The sequence below is a fragment of the Sapajus apella genome, unplaced genomic scaffold, assembly GCF_009761245.1.
Source record: "Sapajus apella isolate SASKATOON/1434 unplaced genomic scaffold, GSC_monkey_1.0 scaffold18, whole genome shotgun sequence".
NCBI lineage: Eukaryota > Metazoa > Chordata > Mammalia > Primates > Cebidae > Sapajus > Sapajus apella.
In genome coordinates this window covers 15411884-15432305 of record NW_022436958.1, presented here as the reverse complement: position 1 = coordinate 15432305, position 20422 = coordinate 15411884, and the positions used below count along the sequence as shown (strand labels likewise).

At 38.1% G+C, this 20422-nt stretch overlaps 1 protein-coding gene across 50 annotated transcripts in view; it reads left to right on the top strand.

The window, feature by feature from the left end:
* Positions 1-20422, top strand: part of NEB (nebulin) — a 204562-nt gene that overhangs the window by 106456 nt on the left and 77684 nt on the right. For 43 of the 50 annotated variants that reach the window (XM_032286403.1, XM_032286401.1, XM_032286400.1 and 40 more), the window contains 18 exons: positions 635-742; positions 1878-2189; positions 3186-3389; positions 3866-3970; positions 5207-5314; positions 6726-7037; positions 8101-8304; positions 9641-9745; positions 9888-9995; positions 10381-10692; positions 11405-11608; positions 12725-12829; positions 13609-13716; positions 15391-15702; positions 16479-16682; positions 17645-17749; positions 18325-18432; positions 19891-20215. In XM_032286403.1, coding sequence (XP_032142294.1) covers positions 635-742; positions 1878-2189; positions 3186-3389; positions 3866-3970; positions 5207-5314; positions 6726-7037; positions 8101-8304; positions 9641-9745; positions 9888-9995; positions 10381-10692; positions 11405-11608; positions 12725-12829; positions 13609-13716; positions 15391-15702; positions 16479-16682; positions 17645-17749; positions 18325-18432; positions 19891-20215 — 3349 coding nt within the window. The remainder of the gene's footprint in view (positions 1-634; positions 743-1877; positions 2190-3185; positions 3390-3865; positions 3971-5206; positions 5315-6725; positions 7038-8100; positions 8305-9640; positions 9746-9887; positions 9996-10380; positions 10693-11404; positions 11609-12724; positions 12830-13608; positions 13717-15390; positions 15703-16478; positions 16683-17644; positions 17750-18324; positions 18433-19890; positions 20216-20422) is intronic. The other 7 variants (XM_032286410.1, XM_032286405.1, XM_032286398.1 and 4 more) reach the window with 5 other exon arrangements.

Below are 20422 nucleotides of genomic sequence, written 5' to 3'. Positions count from 1 at the left end.
TGCCACAGAAATTGAACAGTGGCGGTGCATTCTCAATTCACAGAAGAAGTTAATAAATAGAATTTTGTCTGTTTTACAGTTTTCAGTTCTAAATCTTTGATACCTGCTACCCTCATGTCTGCTAATAACTTTCAGCAATTGATGAAATAATAAAGAGGGAGCAAATCAACATTAACAGAATTCAGAAAGAGTGATACATCCTTAGTTCAGCACTAAATTTTATTATGGACACATCCTCCTAGTGGTAGTATTATTATATGTTATTATGTGATACTATTCTCTGCTAGTAAAAATGTTCCCAGTTCAAATTTGGAGTTAAATAAATGAACATTTCTTGGTTGTTGCATGAAAAGAGCAAGTAGTGAACAATCTAAACACACTAAGAGCTGTTCATTTAATGTATGAAATTTATAAGATTTGTGCAAAGAGAGATTGTGATGTCAAAACTTGCTGAATATGAAATTTTCATTTAAATAAATATCCAAGGATAAACAGAAAGCAAGAGTTCTTTTTCTGATTTAAGGCTGAATATACTAGTGTAGTTTTGCATCCAAAAGTGGTCTTGCTTTGACAAAAATGTATTTCTCGAGTGAATGTGAATTCTATATTTAAAAGCTACTTCTTCTTTCCTCAGAACCTCTATCGTCAGGCCATGGAAGAAGCCAAGAAAGAAGGCTATGACTTGAGAAGTGACGCCATTCCCATTGTGGCTGCCAAGGCCTCTCGGGATATTGCCAGTGATGTAAGAATTGATCAAGTCCTAACATTTCTTGGCATCAGGCCAGCCACACAGGGAATACAACTGGACATCTCTTTGGTCGTCATCCACCTTAAGTCCCTTCAGTACATAGGCAAATATATTGAGGCTTGAGATACAGATAATATGCCCAAGATCACAAGCACCACAGAAGCGTAGCCTAGAGTGGAATGTGGCTCATTTGACTCTGTATTTTTGATCTTTGCTCAATAGGAGTGAGTGCCTTGATTAAAGTTGGATGTATGTATGCTGAGCTACTTACAGAATCTCAGAAGCTCTCCTTGGAACACACTCAAGGCAAAAATGCCAGAAAAGAAGGAGGCTTAACTGAGTTTGCCCCATCGCTTGAAAAAGAACATAGGTTAGCAAAAAAAATTAAAAGTTTTCTTGCCATGGGGTGCACAGAATCAGTATTTCTTTACCCTAAAAATGAAAACATATGCCTGGATATGCTAAAAATTAATCCAAGAGTAATAAAATTGTCCATTTTTATAGGTTTTAAAATTTTTTAATTCTGATTAAATAGATATGTTATATAAAATTTACCATCTTAACCATTTTTAAGTATACTGTTTGGTAGGGCTCTGTTTGGTAGGTACTGTTTGGTAGGTATTCATATTGTTGTACAACTGATTTCCAGGATTTTCATTTTGTAAAACTGAAACTCTCCATCTATTAAATAACAGAATTTTTTTAATTTTTAAACTAACCCTCCCAAATCATTTGTGAAGAGGAAATTATTTCTCAGACTATGCTAGAAAATTTTAATGATCCATGTAAACACACACCCCAGGTATGTTCTTAAATAGACTCACTCACATGATGGATCTCTGAGACACTGTCATGGTTTATTACTGTAATTGGGTTCTTCATTTCAGTATTCACTTTTTGTCACTTTTTGCCAACATAGAATTCTCTAGCATATGTAAAACAACCATTGTGAAGTTATTCTGTGGGGATGTGCCAATAAACACAACAGTCCAATATGCAGCATCATGGCAGCATGACCAGTGAAACTCCTCTGTTGCCTTGAAGATTTCGTAGAAAGCACCACCACAGAAAGAACAACAGGGAATGGCCCTTTGTACCTCCTCCTTATTTACTGGATTCTCTCTTTCAGTACAAATACAAAGAAGCATATCGTAAACAGTTGGGTCACCACATTGGGGCCCGAGCAGTACATGATGACCCCAAGATAATGTGGTCCCTTCACATTGCCAAAGTGCAGAGTGACCGTGAGTACAAGAAAGAATTTGAGAAATACAAGACAAGGTACAGCAGCCCAGTGGACATGCTTGGTATCGTTTTGGCCAAGAAATGTCAGACCTTGGTCAGCGACGTGGACTATAAACATCCTCTTCATGAATGGATCTGCCTGCCTGACCAGAATGACATCATTCATGCACGGAAAGCCTATGACCTCCAGAGTGATGTGAGTTTTCTTGATATTAGCTCTGAGTGTTAAAAGTGGGTCTGAAACGTGTCTGTGGGTTCTGACTAGTGCCAATGAAGTGCAATTTGTTTGTATATTTCAAACAATTTACAATTAAGTGTCGGAAAGGACTTTTCCACTGGAGGTACTGCAATTTGTCTTCTTCTCCAAAAGTTCTCTGTAGGAGAGGAAATAAGGTAAATGTTATCAATTGTATACAGGTATAAGTCTTCCTAGGGATTCAGGCTTCCTTTGTCTGAATCAGATGAAATTTAACCCTTACAGATACATCACTGCAAACTTTTGGCAAAGGAGGTAAAAAGTGTGGTGTGTGTTGGCAGAGGGTATAGTATGGAGACAGTAAGAGGGAAAGTATATTATGCTAAGTTATTTTAATTTACATTTTATACTTACTAACGGGAAAATTCTGTCATTCTCATGTTTTTAAAAACCAGTCCGGTCATCTAATACTTATTCATCATGTCCTACTGAGAGTAAAATAAAATGAATAATTAGGTAAATACCAAACATATCTCTGCAACATCACATTTCCTGTATACATTTGAAATTTTGTGATTTTTGAAGATGGAAATAACAGTGAGAATTTTTTGATTGCAGTACTCACACATCATCAGTCTGAGTATGTGGTTTTATTTGGAGCTATTAGAATATATTTTTCAAGGCTAAGAAAGCATGCTCCTGTATAAAAATCTTGTATTACTCTCATAGGCAGGACCATGTCTTTTACTTTTAAAAAAAAAAAAACAACCATTCTTGGTGTACTCCTCTGTACCCAAAAAATGCTCAGGAAAAAAATACGCTTAGGATTTAATAATGTGTGTAGTGTTAGGATTCAATAATGTATGTAGTGAGTGACTGACTATGCTGGGAATCTCATCTCTTCAGTACTTTTGTATTTCTCTAGGGTAACCCATTTTGTAACTATGAATTTGAAACACTAATTAATAAAAGTGTTTCTTATCTGTTCATCTGCAGAATTTGTATAAGTCAGACCTTGAATGGATGAAAGGCATTGGCTGGGTTCCGATTGGTTCCTTAGAAGTTGTTAGGGCCAAGAGAGCTGCAGAGATACTTAGTGATAATATCTACCGTCAGCATCCAGACACAATGAAATTTACCAGTATAACAGACACTCCGGAGCAGGTGCTGGCAAAAAACAATGCTATAAACATGAATAAGGTAAGTCTTCAATCCTCACTGTTAGATACTGAAAGTTACCATAGAACATTGTAAAAATTCTGATGCATTATTGCATTTTAAAGATTATAATAAGAATCATGATACCTGTTAAAATGATTTTTCCCACTATAATGCCATAGTTACTTAGTGATACCTCAAAATGTTAAACCAATGTTAAAAGTACTATGTGCTTCTGATTGAAATAGTAGGTTGTTAAAAAAAAATACTGTGTGCTATAACTCTTTCCTAGAAATTATTTTAAATACTTCAATTCTATTATACTTTTCATAACTGACAAGTCCTTTAACAGTTAAGTATTAGATTCTTGAAAGAATTTTAATAAGAAACAAAGGTAAGGAATTCACGCAGCTTTAATAATTTTATTTCTACCTTGAATACAAGAGAGATGACTGGCACATAATCAAAAGAATAAAGTCTGTGAACACTAAAATATTTTTTCTTATTTTTTTATGTAGCGCTTATATACTGAAGCCTGGGACAATGACAAGAAAACTATTCATGTCATGCCTGATACACCAGAAATCATGTTAGCCAAACTCAACCGAATAAACTACAGTGATGTGAGTAAACTGTTGATCTTGGAATGAACAGAAAGGAGAAAATGAACTATTGTAGGCGTTTTCTTAGGAAAATGTTTTGACTAATTTATTACACATACTCCAAACTACCATTTTCAGTAGAAGAAATAGTTCTTGCTTGATTCAATTTTAAGCTTTGTGGTGGGTCCACAAAGTAGGCTACCACTTTATTAACAGGTTCTCAGGAACTGAATGATTACAAATAAATATTCCCGTAGGAATTATACTTTTAAAGCCCCCCCTACAGGTCAGTGTGGATAACAAGTCATTATTTTTTTTCAGCAGCTAGTGAGTAGGCAAGGAGTGGGTTGGAATCTGGTGAGTTAGTAAGCCACATATTATTTTGCTGCTTCAGTAGGTTCTGAGAATCATTTGATGTTAACTTGCAAACATTTTTCTAGGCATCTCTGCCCAAGCTAACATTTTCATAAGGGGAATTATCCTGAAATCCCAGTCCACAAATGGATCATTGTCTAATAGTCCACAGCAAAATAAGAAAAAATAAGCACAAGGCATTGTTTTTCATAAAACTAAATTACATTTTAAAATATTGTCCTTCTTTAGTATTAAGATGGCCTGTCTTTTATATTATGATGACAATAATAAATAGTGTTTTGCTTTGTTCTGTTTTTGTTTTTTGTTTTGTTTGAGACATAGTTTCACTCTGTCACCCAGACTAGAATGTAGTGGGACAATTTTGGCTCACTGCAACCTCTGCCTCCTAGGTTCAAGCAATTCTCCTGCCTCAGCCACCTGAGTAGCTGGGATTACAGGTGCATACCACCATGCCCAGCTAATTTTTGTATTTTTAGTGGAGACAGGGTTTCACCATGTTAGCCAGGCTAGTCTCTTCTCAAACTCATGACCTCAAGTGATCTCCCCACCTTGGCCTCCCAAAGGGCTGGGATTACAAGTGTGAGCCACCATGCCTGGCCAATAAGTAATTTTTTTTTACATCTGTTTGTTTGGCAAATAAAATTTTGTCAACCAAATGTTGATTTTTTCCCCACATTTTTTGTTGAAATAAAAATCCCAAAGTTTGGAACATGTGCCTTAAAAATCCTTAAGCACCCATGAGACAAAGCTATCTATAAACCCACCCTAATGTTTGACCTTGTGATTTATGTCTGTAGTTTAAATGAGGACAGAGAAAATACAATAATAAGAAGATTCATTTTTTATGGAAGAAGTAATGAATAATTACTTTCTTTTCTACAGAAACTCTATAAACTTGCTTTGGAAGAGTCCAGAAAGGAAGGCTATGACTTGCGTCTGGATGCCATTCCAATCCAAGCAGCCAAGGCTTCAAGAGATATTGCTAGCGATGTAAGCGGATGTTTTTGGAAAAGACATTTCTTACTCAAAGATGTTGACAAAAGCTTTTAGTTTTTCTTGCCAGAAATTTAGTTACCCCTACAAGTCTCAATTCCCTTTAGCGATTTTCCCATATACAGAATTGTAAATGGAAAAAAGAAAAGCACAAAATTCTGGACCCAATATACCTGTCAGTCAATCAAAAATAGAGACATACTATTTTTAAAAGAGTTTTTTATGGACACCAAAAATGGGTTCATATTTTTGAGCCTCCGAAATTGGATACTCTGTCTCCAAAAAGAAAAAAAACAGGAAATTGAGCAGCAGTTGACCTAGATGTTTGTGAAATTAAAGGGATTAATTTAATCCCTTTAAATAATATGTGGGAAACAGCCAATATACATGTAAATTCTTCCGTACTACTTCTATCTATTCTGGCATTAAAAGAAAACTAGATGGGTATGTTTTAGAGATTTGTTTTGTCCTTTGTAACTCCTAGTGAGATGTCCCTCACTGGACACAAGAACAGATTGTGAAGTAAGCAAGGCTTTTTCTCAGCACCCACTTTCCTCTTCTCTACTCCTTTTCTTCACATGCGAAACACTCCCTAAGGGTGCCTAGTGTCCTCATTCTGCAGCAAGCCTACTTAGGACTCAAATCTAGACATTCCCTCCTCTGGAAGGGCCTCATGCCTTACACATATGCATCATTCCTTCTGTAAACCAAAAACTATGAGATAGATCTCAATCAGTTTAGAAGTTCATTTTGCCAAGGGTAAGGATACACGCCCTATTATCAAAACTTTTCTTGCTGTTAAGCGGGAGAAGCCCACACCATAATCGTTTCATGGTGAAATGGACCATAATGTGTTATCCTTGAACCTTAAAGGTAGATAAACTGACTCACAGGGAAAGCTCACTGATGTTGACAGGCTAATAAGGGGGCCATTTCCTGGTGCCACGTAAACTCCATCTAAATGTAACACATATCCTTGACTGAGATGTCTAGTATAAGTTCTAATAAGGGAAATATTCTAAAATATTCTTAATGTCAAACAGTTTTGGGAAAACAACCATGTCTTTAAGTAGATGCTCCATTAGATTGTATAATATATTTACCTCTACTTGTTAAGGAATCCAATGTAAACTAAGTAATGTAGTATAATGAGGAGGAAAAATATTAAGAATGAGAAGCTCTTCATTCTAGGCTCATGCTGCCACCTGCTTGTGGTGTGACTGTACATATCACTAAACCCCTGCTAGGTTCAGATTTTGACTTTTAAAAATAGGGTTGATGGTATTCACCTTTCCCCTTTGCGTTAGTGATCGGGAAAAGAAAAAGAAGCAATGTGTGTGTGAACCTATGAAACGTGAGTATATAAGATGTTCTTGTCATTAGACTCATATCCCTTTTCTTTTTTTAGTACAAGTACAAGGAAGGCTACCGCAAACAGCTCGGCCACCACATTGGTGCCCGGAACATTAAGGATGACCCCAAGATGATGTGGTCCATCCATGTGGCCAAGATCCAGAGTGACAGGGAGTACAAGAAAGACTTTGAGAAGTGGAAGACCAAGTTCAGCAGCCCAGTGGACATGCTGGGGGTGGTGCTGGCCAAGAAGTGCCAGATCCTTGTAAGCGACATAGACTACAAGCACCCCCTGCATGAATGGACCTGCCTGCCTGATCAGAACGATGTCATTCAAGCTCGGAAGGCCTATGACCTGCAGAGTGATGTGAGTGGCTCTAACAATCTTCAGTCAAGGTTTAGAAAAGCATTCTAACTCTTTTGTGCCATAGAATCTTTCCACAGTCTGGTGAAACCTACAGACAACTCTTTAGGATAATGTTCTGAAATGCACAAAATAAAATATGTATTTCATTTCAAACAAAACCAATCATATTGAAATATCATTATCAAAGTATTAAACCAAACCTGTAATGTGCTTTTTATTAATACATTAAGTAAAAAGTTCTAGCAGTGACTGTAATAACTAATTTCAAAGAAGTAATGAGCATAAATATTTCAAGACATCAGCAACAGCTCTTTATTAGTCTGTTCTCACATTGCTATAAAGAACTATGTGAGACTGGGTAATTTATGAAGAAAAGAGGTTTAATTGACTCACAGTTCCGTGGGATGTTCCAGAAGCATGGCTGGGGAGGCCTCAGGAAACTTATAATCATGGTAGAAGGTGAAGGGGAAGCAGGCACATCTTCACATGGCTAAGCAGGAGAGAGAGAGCAAAGGGGGATGTGCTACACACTTTTAAACACCCAGACCTCATGAGAACTCACTATCACAAGAACAGCAAGGGGGAAGTCCCCCATGATCCAGTTACCTCCCACCAGGCCCCTCATCCAACATTGAGGTTTACAATTCAACTTGAGATCTGGATGAAGATGCAGAACCAAACTGTATCAAACTATAATAGGACATAAAAAGATTTGAGATTTCTATAGCTGACAAAGTCAGGTGTAGTAGCAATACTACTGTAATCTATTGCTTATAATGATTGAAATGCTATGTTTCAGTTACAGGTTAATGAAAATGAGGATGTTATATATTTTTTCTATCCAAGTTCACTGATGCCAGGTTAAGAATTCCTGTTTTAAACAACCTAATTTTCCAAATGAATCGATTGCATTATAATTATGTGTCTGTTTAACTCATAGGATGTATCTATTATAACTTTTGAATGGAAATTTAAAAATGAATTATACATATTGAGACAATTTTTCTAAGAAACTTGAAAATAGTAACTCTACAAATAATATTTAACATTATTTCATTTTCAGGCTATTTACAAATCTGATCTTGAGTGGCTGAGAGGCATCGGATGGGTTCCCATTGGCTCTGTAGAGGTCGAGAAGGTGAAGAGGGCTGGAGAAATTCTGAGTGAAAGGAAGTACCGCCAGCCTGCAGACCAGCTCAAATTCACATGCATTACAGACACTCCGGAAATTGTCCTCGCAAAGAATAATGCCCTGACCATGAGCAAGGTGAGTCTCCAGCTGTTTCCTGTTGCCAGAAACATACCTTCCACAGATTTGGTTCATAAAGTAGGAAATTTTCTAAGGGTCCCCTGAGAAAGGAGATGTCTTAAGGCCTGTTTCTCATGTAGGCCTTTAACAGAGAATCTGCTTGAATTCAAGGGGACCCTGTTTGCTCTTCTTAACACCCTGCCCCCTAATTCTCCATGTGCATGTGGGAACAGAGCCTGGGATGATTTCCCTGGAGTGATGCACTCACCCTTCTGAGCAGTGACCTGGAGACATCACAAATACATTACCTTTCCTTGCACATTCTCCTAGGCAGAGCAGACTCAGGCCATTGATGTGTCTTTAGCCATCTGGTAAGGAATATAAGCCATTTACATTTCATTCTGAGTGCTATGAAACACATACTGTTTCATAGCAGTGCTGGTATACATTAAAATTGGTTGCTGGGTTTGCTTCTCCACATTAGGTTATGGAAATACACTTTTGAAAGCTAGCTACTATTTCTGCTTTCAGTTTTATTACACAAGATAGATGATCATTTGTTTCCTCCAAAGTTCTATCAGTCTATTTATTTTTATCCATGAGTCAGCCCTTAGCATGCATATTTTAGATTGACTTGAACTTGAATTCTCCCACACCTGCCTGGAAGCCTTCCAGTCATTAGGCTAGTACAACTGAGTGCTCAGTGCAGAATATGAAAGTGACTTCAGACAGCAAACTCCAGAGTTTGGGGTATACGACTCTAGAAACTCTTTTATACCACATCCATCAACAGCAACCACAATGATAACAGCAATAGGAATCACCATAAAAATCGCTGAGTATCTGCTATGACTTGGCTGTGTTATATATGTTATGGGTCATCTTCAAAAAATACACAATACAAAAGAATGATTATCCCCCTCTCAGAAAGGAGGAATATGAGGAGTATCTCTGATACCTTTCTCAAGATCATACAGCTTGGAAATAGTAGAGTTGGGTTTGCATTTGGGTTGGACTCTGAAGTCTAGGGATGTCTACTGTCTCATGGTTCTATAACTGAGCTCCATCTCTGGAGGTCTGAATAAGCTTGTGATTCACTGGATGAGAAGAATTAATAATAGCCGCCATTATATTGCATCATATTAATTATGAAACCATTATACAGCTATTTAAATATTGTTATGTTTTATTTTCCCCATGACCTTTTTGCTTCCCTCACATCCCAAAAGCATTAGAAGGGGCTATTTTATAGTTAAATGTGAGTTAAATTTGTTAACGACTTTAATGATGTGATTGGCTTTAACAAAAACTCTTACTCTCCCTCTCCCCCACCCCACCCCACCCTGCCCTGTAGCATTTATACACAGAAGCTTGGGATGCTGACAAAGCCTCCATCCATGTGATGCCAGACACCCCAGAAATCCTGCTGGCCAAGAGCAATTCTGCCAATATCAGCCAAGTAAGAGATTTCCTAATCATTGCTTAAACCTTTCTAAGAATAATTAAAATGCTTTTTCCACCTTAACAATTTCATTTCTGGAATTGGCCTATTGCCTTCCTCGAACATTTTTATTTTCTGTCATCTATTATCTCTTCCCTAGAAACTTTACACCAAGGGATGGGATGAATCAAAGATGAAGGACTATGATCTGAGAGCAGATGCTATTTCCATCAAAAGTGCCAAGGCCTCCAGGGACATTGCCAGTGACGTGAGTGCCTTCCATCTAACTCCCTGTGGTGTCCACCAAGCTGAACAACCCAGAGGGTTGCTGGCGGACCACAGTCTATAGTGATTGTCACATGTACCTTCCAGTCCTACCTTCTACCTCCCAAGACCTTTCCCTTTGTTGTTACAGAGAATAAAAATACATTTTGGCATTAGAGTTACTGCAGGGAAAGTTTCCACCAATGAAGATATATGATTACATTATAATTATTTTTATAATGATATAAAACCTCACTTTTAAAAATAATAGTTCAGAGATGCCAAAATATTTGTAATATAAAATTCTTGTCCATATCATGTCACCTCACTTGTCAGCATGAGCATGGTTTTAAAACAGGATGTCTACACTTGTATTTCTGGCATTTTAGTACAAATACAAGGAAGCCTATGAGAAACAGAAAGGCCACCACATTGGAGCCCAGTGCATTGAAGATGATCCCAAGATTATGTGTGCCATACATGCAGGAAAAATTCAAAGTGAAAGGGAGTACAAGAAGGAATTCCAGAAGTGGAAGACCAAGTTCTCTAGCCCCGTGGACATGCTGGGCATCTTGCTGGCCAAGAAATGTCAGACGCTGGTCAGTGACATTGATTATCGCAATTACCTGCATTACTGGACATGCATGCCTGATCAGAACGACATTATCCAAGCAAAGAAAGCCTATGACCTGCAGAGTGATGTACGTAAAATGAATTTTGGGAAAAGGGGAAGGGGAAGATGTAGATTTGTTAATTGTCCTGTCAGTGCCGCTGTGGACAAGCCCCTGGGCTGTGTACTGCATAAACCTGGGGGCAGGGGTGGGGGGTACCATTTACATTGTTTAATATAAAATCCATCTTTAGTAGTTATGTTGTGAGAAGCAAAAATAGAGATGACATGAGGTCATCTCTATTAGTGAGGTCATGTCCTTTATTCCCCAGCCTAGTTTAGCCTTTTTTTTTTCCGTGTCATTTGTAGCTTCTAGCAATGAAAATATATTTCAGACAAATATAAATCATCTGAATGTTTTTAAAAGAATTGCTGCTATTATGCTAGATCCAAAACACTAAACAGCATTTCCTTGGATCAATTATCACAGGATTAAAGTGGAATTTGATTCAGCAAAATTTCCCTTAAAATTTTTCAATTATAAAATGTTTTGAAATATCAACTATATCATGGAATGCAGCATTATTACTATATATTATTCATGACTAGTATAAATAATTATGTTTTTACAAATTACTTCTGTCATCAATATTAAAAACCCTGAATCATGTGAGATCTCAGGTCTTACTTTTTGGAAGTGCAATCTCCACTTATCCTCCCTTCAACCCCATGTGCTTTATTTTTCAGCTAAGGGGTGGTATGTCTAACACTTGAAATGGTATTTTTGTCTGGCATCTTTATAGAATGTATATAAGGCAGACCTGGAGTGGTTGCGTGGCATCGGTTGGATGCCAGAAGGCTCAGTGGAAATGAACAGAGTGAAGGTTGCTCAAGACCTCCTGAATGAAAGACTCTATAGGACACGTCCAGAAGCTTTGTCATTCACCAGCATTGTCGACACTCCAGAAGTTGTCCTGGCAAAAGCCAATTCTCTGCAAATAAGTGAGGTAAGAACCATCCTACTATCAAGCTTTTCTGGTTCTGGAATCTTTTTTCCGATGTTACCACCCAAACTGAGCATGTAGACTAGACTTCTTCAAAGAATTTTAGTGAGAGGAGCAACTCTAAGAATGTCTTCACTAGTTCATGCCTGTAATCTCAGTACTTTGGGAGACTGAGGTGGGTGGATCACGAGGTCAGAAGATCGAGACCATCCTGGCCAACATGGTGAACCCCGTCTCTGCTAAAAATACAAAAATTAGCTGGGCATGGTGGCGCATGCCTATAATTGCAGCTAATTGAGAGGCTGAGGCAAGAGAATCACTTAAACCAGGAGTCAGAGGTTGCAGTGAGCCGAGACCGTGCCACTGCACTCCAGCCTGCTGACATAGCAAGACTTTGTCTGAAAAAAAAAAAAAAAAAAAAAGAATGTCTTCGCTAGTGAAGATACATTGAAAATAAAACTCTGACAAACACCAACATGGCTTTTCTTCTACCACACATACACACTTTGAAGCACTGCAATGAAAATGTCACTCCATCACAACTCAGGAACACAAATATTTGTTGACGTCGTATTAAATACTAAGACATGTACATAATGTGTCATGCTACATAATAAATAATATAACATTGTATCAGTCCAGATTCTCTAGAGAAACAGAAGCAATAGGATATGTGTGTGTGTGCGCGCGTGTGTGTGCAAACACACACACACACACACTCACACACACAGAGAAAGATACATTTTAAGAAATTGGCTCATGAGATAGTACAGGCTGGTAAGTCCAAAGTCTGCAGGGTAGGCCAGCAGGCTGGAGACTGAGGGCTGTGTTGCAATTCAAGCCCAAAGGCCATCTGCTGGGGAGGTTCATCTTGTCTATCAAGGTCTTCAACTAATTTGATGCGGCTCACCCACATCTGATTTAAATGTTAACTTCATTTTAACGATACTATCACAGAAATACCTAAAATAATGTTAGACTAAATATCTGGGTACTGTGCCCTGGCCAAGTTGACACATAAAATTAACTATTACGAACATATGTAAAAGCATTTTTCCAGATTGAATAATGCTAAGGCTTGTTTCAGATATTGATTTCCTATTTCCTTTCTCTCCACAGAAACTGTATCAAGAAGCCTGGAATAAAGATAAAGCCAACATCAGCATTCCTTCTGATACTCCAGTGATGCTGCAGGCCCAAATCAATGCCTTGCAAATCAGCAATGTAAGTGGCATGAACATGAAGTGCAAAAGCCTTTATGGGTAATATCTGTCTGCTCATGGAGTGTGTTGTACCAGACAAATTACCTACCTTGGAATGTTTGTGGCTTTTGGTGCTAAACATTTTCTCTTGAGCTACCAGTCCCAATGCAATACGAATGGAATTTCTCTCTTTAAGTGTGTGGTCAGATGCATGGCTGGGTGCCTAGGCTGCAGGAGTTGGAACACCTGAATCCCTTTGGTGCCCTCCTTCATTCTTAACAGTCTCTGTTATCATGTTGGGTTTTTTTTAATTGATCCAGGACTTTTTCATTTGACATTTCAAGGCCATAGGAAAGACAAAAGACCATTTTTAAATTACATCCAAACAGTAGGTGATGTATGATATCTATGTCACAGCACTTTAGCAGAAACTTCTGAAAAGTCAAAGGGCAAAATTGGGGGTAGAAAAATCTTATCAGATCTTCTCTGTTACCTTGATAAAGTTCTCTGGCTTTCCCATTGATCCTTAGGTTCCACGTACTTGCAGTGGGATATTTTCAAATGCATTCCATATTGTAATGGATGTAAATATTCAAACATTAATAGAGTTTGGTGTTTAGCTTTAAAATTTTAACCAGAAGTATCCTATACACCACAAAGGAAATAGCTGACAATTAAAAGAACTCAGAAATGAAAGCGTTTTTCTTATACTGACTGTATTATGAATTATATTATGATAAATTTGAGTATATTTGCTTATTTTCCCATTCTTGTAAACAAACCTATATTTTCCCTCTATAGAAACTGTACCAAAAAGACTGGAACGAGGCCAAGCAGAAAGGCTACGACATAAGGGCAGATGCCATTGAAATCAAGCACGCCAAAGCCTCCAGAGAAATTGCCAGTGAGGTATGCTTCCTTCTGTTTCCTTGTAGTTTTTCTCCTTTATAAAACAAGCAGGAAGACTATTTTTCAAGAATTTTGTGTTTAAAAAAAAAAAATCTGTGCAAATAATTGCATCTTTTCTCATGCTAGGAGCTTTCTCTATTTGAAAATATTAAAGTGGAATGGAAAACATTAAAGTTAGCAAAGATGAGGTATATGTGTAAACTTACTTTGATGCTGTTACAAAATAGAAATAAAACATTATGAAGAGTCTGTATGAAATTCTTGGGAAAATTCAGGACCCAATGCAATGTCATTTTGTCCCTAAAATATTTCTAACATTCTCCACAAATATAAATCACAGATAATAATTTCACATAAGACTTAAGACTGATATCGCATTTATATACAAGATTTTATACTGGAGGCTTATGTACAATACTCTTAGTAATCTTTTGAAGTTCATTTAATTCTAAGTTTAAAACTTGCTAGTGGTCAAAATAATTATGCTACTGGCTGGGCATGGTGGCTCACGCCTGCAATCCCAGCACTTCATGAGGCTGAGGTGGGTGGATCACCTGAGGTCAGGAGTTCAAGACCAGCCTGGCCAACATGGTAAAACCCCATCTCTGCTTAAAAAAAAAAAAAAAAAAAGCTGGGTGTGGTGGCAGGAGCATATAATCCCAGCTACTCGGGAGGCCGAGGCGAGATCGTTCCACTGCACTCCAGCCTGGGCAACAAGAGTGAAACTGCATCTCAAAAAAATAAAAATAAAATAGTTATGCTACCAAGTCCATCCTCCCCACAGCTCCAACCCTTTAAGCCACCTTGTTCCCTTTATCTGGGTTGTCTGCTTTTTGTCTCATGTATCCAGTTGTTTCCTCCTCCTTATTCTTCATTTTTGCATAACCATAGCTGGTCCACATTATCACATTACCCCTTGCTTTATTCCCAGTTTTCTCTCTCTGTGTTCAAATTTGCCTATGTTATCCAAACATAGGAAAGAAGCAAAAACCGTCTTATATTAGTCCTAAGACACTCATCAGACAAAAACTCTTGTCCACAGAACATTTGTTGTTATCTTCTGATTCAAGCCAACAATCTTGCTTTCCATCCTTGAAACACACGTCTTTCTTACCTGTTTCCAAAACCACACACATATGACCTCTCCCCACCTAAGGTTTCTTCAGTAATTTTAGGAGATCATTTGACCTAATGTTGCACTGTCAGGGAACCTTGGTGATGGAGATTATCATGTGCCTTGTTTTCCCCATCTGGAATATATGTTAATAATAGTATCTACTTCCTAGACACATGGTGAGGATTAACTGTGATTGTAATTGCCACTAGTCAATGATTTTTGACCGAAAAACATGGTAGTTTCATATGGATCTACCCAACACATGTGAAGTGGTCATAATAGTGTCTGGCACAGAGTAATTACTTAGTAAATGTTAGCTATTGTTTTTATTACTCTTGTTCACCATACCATCTCCCTCCTGATTTACTCATGTCCTCTCTGAAACTACCTAAAATAGTATTACCTAACTTCTTTAAAGTGAACTGAAATATGTAATGACTGCCAGTGTTAAGCAAATTTATACTAAGGCTAAGAAATCATTCTGAAACCATTTAAAGAAGCCTCTCTTAATACATTATTTCCATATGTATTTTTTATTTGACTTCTTACAACTTTAGTACAAATACAAAGAAGGTTATCGTAAGCAACTGGGCCACCACGTGGGTTTCCGCACCCTACAAGATGACCCCAAGTTGGTGTGGTCTATACATGCTGCCAAGATCCAGAGTGACAGAGAATATAGGAAAGCTTATGAGAAGTCTAAAGGAATTCACAACACACCGTTGGACATGATGTCAATTGTTCAAGCCAAGAAATGCCAGGTCCTAGTTAGCGACATTGATTATCGCAATTATCTGCACCAGTGGACATGTCTGCCAGATCAGAATGATGTGATCCAGGCCAGGAAAGCCTATGACCTGCAGAGCGATGTGAGTATATTGTCACTAGAGCCAGGGAGATGTGTATTTGTGTGTTTAATTCCAGTGCATTCCCCAGAGGCATAATCTAAATGGTAATCTTAATAGAATCTATCATTCTGTACAATTCATGGTAGCAGAGTTTTCCCCAAACATTTTCTATCTTATAGAGGACTCCTTATGGTAGCAAGACCTTATTCACCAAGATGAAAATCAGTCTCTTATTCTATGTAATTAGGTAGAAAATTTCAGTTGCAGCTGCTCTGAGCCATTACCTTTGCAAGATCAGTTGCATATTTCAGAAGTAGATGTAAGTATAAAGAAATGTTGGATTTCATGTTTACTTGACACAGAACAAAAAAGAGAGAGATGGGGGCAGCGTGGATATAGATATAGGCATGTATGTTTTTTTCTCATTATGCATATATCTAAGGCTTTTTTCCTCCTAAAATCCTACTGATGTTATTCCCAATGGTATATAAAAGGCAGACTTCAAGTGGTGAGTGTAGAAACTAATCCAAGTATACAAAGTTAGGTGCCATTGCTGGCTGCCATTTCACCAAGTGTCACTTGTGAGTGAGCCCTGTTCCAATTCCTGCAGGATACTCTGAACTTCTCTCATGTGTGCCAAAGAGATAACACCCAATATTAACATTTAGTGTTGATCCTTGAGTTTAATGAGATTAGCCACCTAATTGATTTAAATAGTGGTGACGTATGGTTTGCAAGCATCAAAGTCTTATGGGCAACTGTGAATCTTCCCTACTCTGCTTCTCTCCTTCATGTAGAACTTGTACAAATCAGACCTGGAATGGATGAAGGGTATCGGATGGTTGCCAGAGGGTTCTGTGGAAGTGATGAGAGTGAAGAATGCCCAGAATCTCTTGAATGAAAGGTTGTATCGTATAAAGCCGGAGGCCCTCAAATTCACCAGCATTGTTGACACCCCGGAAGTAATCCAGGCAAAGATCAATGCTGTCCAGATTAGTGAGGTAAGCCAGGTGGATGATGTTTTCAGACAAATTGACACAAATTGACTCCTCAGTCAAGAAGAATTATAAATCTGAACTTTAGACCCTTCATGTCAGCGTCAAGATCTGAAACACACATGTATCTAGATAAATCTCTGTGTAGTGAGTCTGTCAGCAGCCTCTGTATTTCATTTGCTTTGGTAAGTCTTTGGTGAATGCACATGTGGTGAGCATCTTCATGTTCTGCACACCCTGATATACACTTTGATCACATTTAGAGAGCCAGACCATAATACAGGCCCACCACTTAGTACTATAATCATAAAATTGCTACTTTTTTATTGCTTGAAATAGGTTGAGAAGTCTAGGAACAACTCCAATATTAGACATTATGGCAGTTATTTGTACCAAAAAAAGCTAGATCCTGCTGAGCAATGGGGATTATCAAAGCTATCTGCAATGTGTACTTACCCGTCAGATAATTAGATGTAAATGAAAGGATAATTTTATTACCGTATTTCTGACTCATTTTAAATTTATATTGTATCACACATGAATGTGTTCTTACTGAAGTCACTATTGGCACCTTTTAAATAAAAGTGCAAATGAGGCCAGGTGCAGTGGTTATACCAGTAATCCTAGCACTTTGGGAGGCCAAGGCAGGAGGATCACTTGAGCCCTGGAGTTTGAGACCAGCCTGGGCAACATAGTGAGACCCATCTCTGTTTTTTTAAAAAATAATGCAAATGTAGACAATGTGATCTATGTTTATATCAGAGAACATCCAAAAAGAACTTTTCCTTTTATTTATTATTTAAATATAAAATTAGATTTACTTATTTAATCTTACTTAAATTTTTTAAATTTACTTATACTGTTGTTTCATCCATTTATTCAAGTATATTTTCTGACTTTATAATTTTGACATGTGGTAATCGACTTATTTACTAATCAATCATCCCATTATTTTTCGTTTTTACCAGCCATTGTATCGCGATGCCTGGGAGAAAGAGAAGGCGAATGTGAACGTACCAGCTGACACGCCCCTGATGCTGCAATCCAAAATCAATGCTCTGCAGATCAGCAATGTAAGACAGCACACATCATTTGCTTTTCAGAGTGCTCTCTGCCTAACCAGACCTTTTATTATATACCCCAAAGGGAGTTTGGCAAAAGGCGTTTCTTCCCATTTCTTTTATTTCTAGCTGTAAGCTAATGATAAGTAGCTGTGTGGGTCTGTGTCTGTCTATATAACGTACATCTCAATGTTTGTTGGAAGGAGAAATGGAATGATTTCACCAAAAACACAACGTAGAACTTACAGACATGTAGAGTAATATCTAGTTCTCATTTTTTAGTGGGCCATCCATCATTGCTTTTTCCTTTTAAAAGCCAAACAATATATATTTTTACTGGTTTTTACATGATTTATTATCTCCTAAGTTTCCTACTTCAAAAAATAATTTTTGGGAGAGAGCTTTACTAAATGTCATTAAAAATCTACTGAAATTCAAGCTCAATATGAAACCAGACTATTTTATAAATCTTAAGGAGAGATTAATGTTCAGTGTAACTGTTAATACCTGTTTTTAAACTCATCAGTAATGCTGACTCGGTAGCTCCCTCTTCAGATTGACTGTGGTATTGCACTCTCTGTTTGCAGAAACACTACCAGCAAGCTTGGGAAGATGTCAAGATGACTGGTTATGACCTGCGAGCAGATGCCATTGGGATCCAGCACGCCAAAGCTTCCAGGGATATTGCCAGTGATGTAAGAGCTCCTCCTTGTCTAACCAGAACAAACACTACCTAGTAGACACAGAGGGAGTTTAACTTAATGCCCTGTGAATTATATTTAAATACAATTGGGTCATTGTTATCAGTATATTTTAAAATCCTAAATTCAAGAACAACTCTTACAATTTGAGAATCCTTTTGCATCTATGTTTGGTTCTACAACTCTTATGTTGAAGCACAGATTTTGATTTTCTTTTCAATATCTTCACAATGTCACTTGATTTACACATACTAAAAGGATTTAATTTCACGGTACAAAGAATTCTGTTGTTACTCAAAGTGTGGCCTGCGTACTACTGGTGGTTCCTGTAATCATTTTATGTAGTACGTGCACAAGTATTTTTTTAAATAGTTATATGGTTGTTTTAATGTGTACTAGAAAAATACTTTTTTTCTCCAATTAGATAGGGTTATACATTTTTAAGTAAAATTTTAAAATAAGCTTATAATTAAAAATTATTTCAGGCTGGGTGTGGCGGCTCATGCCTGTAATCCCAGCACTTTGGGAGGCCAAGGTGGGTGGATCACTTGAGGTCAGGAGTTCAAGATCAGCCTGGCCAACATGGTGAAACCCTGTCTGCATTAAAAATACAAAAATTGGCTGGGTGTGGTGGTGGGCACCTGTAATCCCAGCTACTTGGGAGGCTGAGACAGGAGAATTGCTTAAACCTGCGAGGCAGAGGTTGTAAGTGTGCAGAGATCACGCCACTGCTCTCCACCGTGGGTGACAGAGCAAGACTCGATCTCAAAAAAAAAGAAAAGAAAAAAAAAAATATATATATATATATATATTTCAATAAATAATTAACTTGATTTAAAGTAATAAGAAGTAAAATTGGTACTTGTTTGTGACAAAACATCTGAAGGTGGCCAGGATATACTGGGAGATAATCCAGCAACAAGGTTCTTGCCTAACAGATGCCCTTAATGTTTTCATGCACATAGACACAGAAGACAAAACCAGTGTGTCAAAACTTATGGCTTGAATTTATTTATTTGAAATGGAGTTTTGCTCTTGTTGCCCAGGCTGGAGTGCAGTGGCACGATCTTGGCTCACTACAACCTCCGCCTCCCAGGTTCAAGCGATTCTCCTGCCTCGGCCTCACGAATAGCTGGGATTACAGGCATGCACCACTATGCCCGGCTAACTTTGTATTTTTAGTAGAGATGGGGTTTCGTCATGTTGGACAGGCTGGTTTTGAACTCCTGACCTCAAGTGATCCACCCGCCTCTGCCTCCCAAAGTGCTGTGATTACAGGCGTGAGCCACCACGCCCAGCTGTGACTTGAATTTAAATAAAAACAGCATTCCCCCACTACACCCACAAAAAAAAAAAAGGTAAACTAAGGGAGATGGAGTTATTTTGATTAGGCTCTCTAGAAAAAGTGAGTTTGGAGTAACTACTCTTCTTTTCTCTGTTCACATCTACCAGTATCTGTACAAAACTGCTTATGAGAAACAGAAAGGCCATTACATCGGATGTCGCAATGCTAAGGAAGACCCTAAACTGGTTTGGGCAGCAAATGTGTTGAAGATGCAGAATGACAGGCTATACAAAAAGGCCTACAATGACCACAAGGCCAAGATCTCCATCCCTGGGGACATGGTGTCCATCAACGCCGCCAAAGAAGGCCAGGCACTAGCAAGTGATGTGGACTATCGCCAGTACCTGCACCACTGGTCTTGCTTTCCCGACCAGAATGATGTGATCCAAGCCAGGAAAGCCTACGACCTGCAGAGTGACGTAAGTGTGTCCCCCAGGAAACCAGTCCCCCATTGCTTTGCCTGATGGCTCCTTCTAAAGCTCTGAAAACACAAGGTACTCCACTTTAGTATTTATCAGAGTTACTGACGGCCTACCTACAGCCAAGATTCTTCAGAAAGTTTTCATTTTCATTTTCACTGTTAAAGGTGCTACCAGAATTTTGCTATAGATTTGTTAATGTATATTGTGTCTGCCCGCC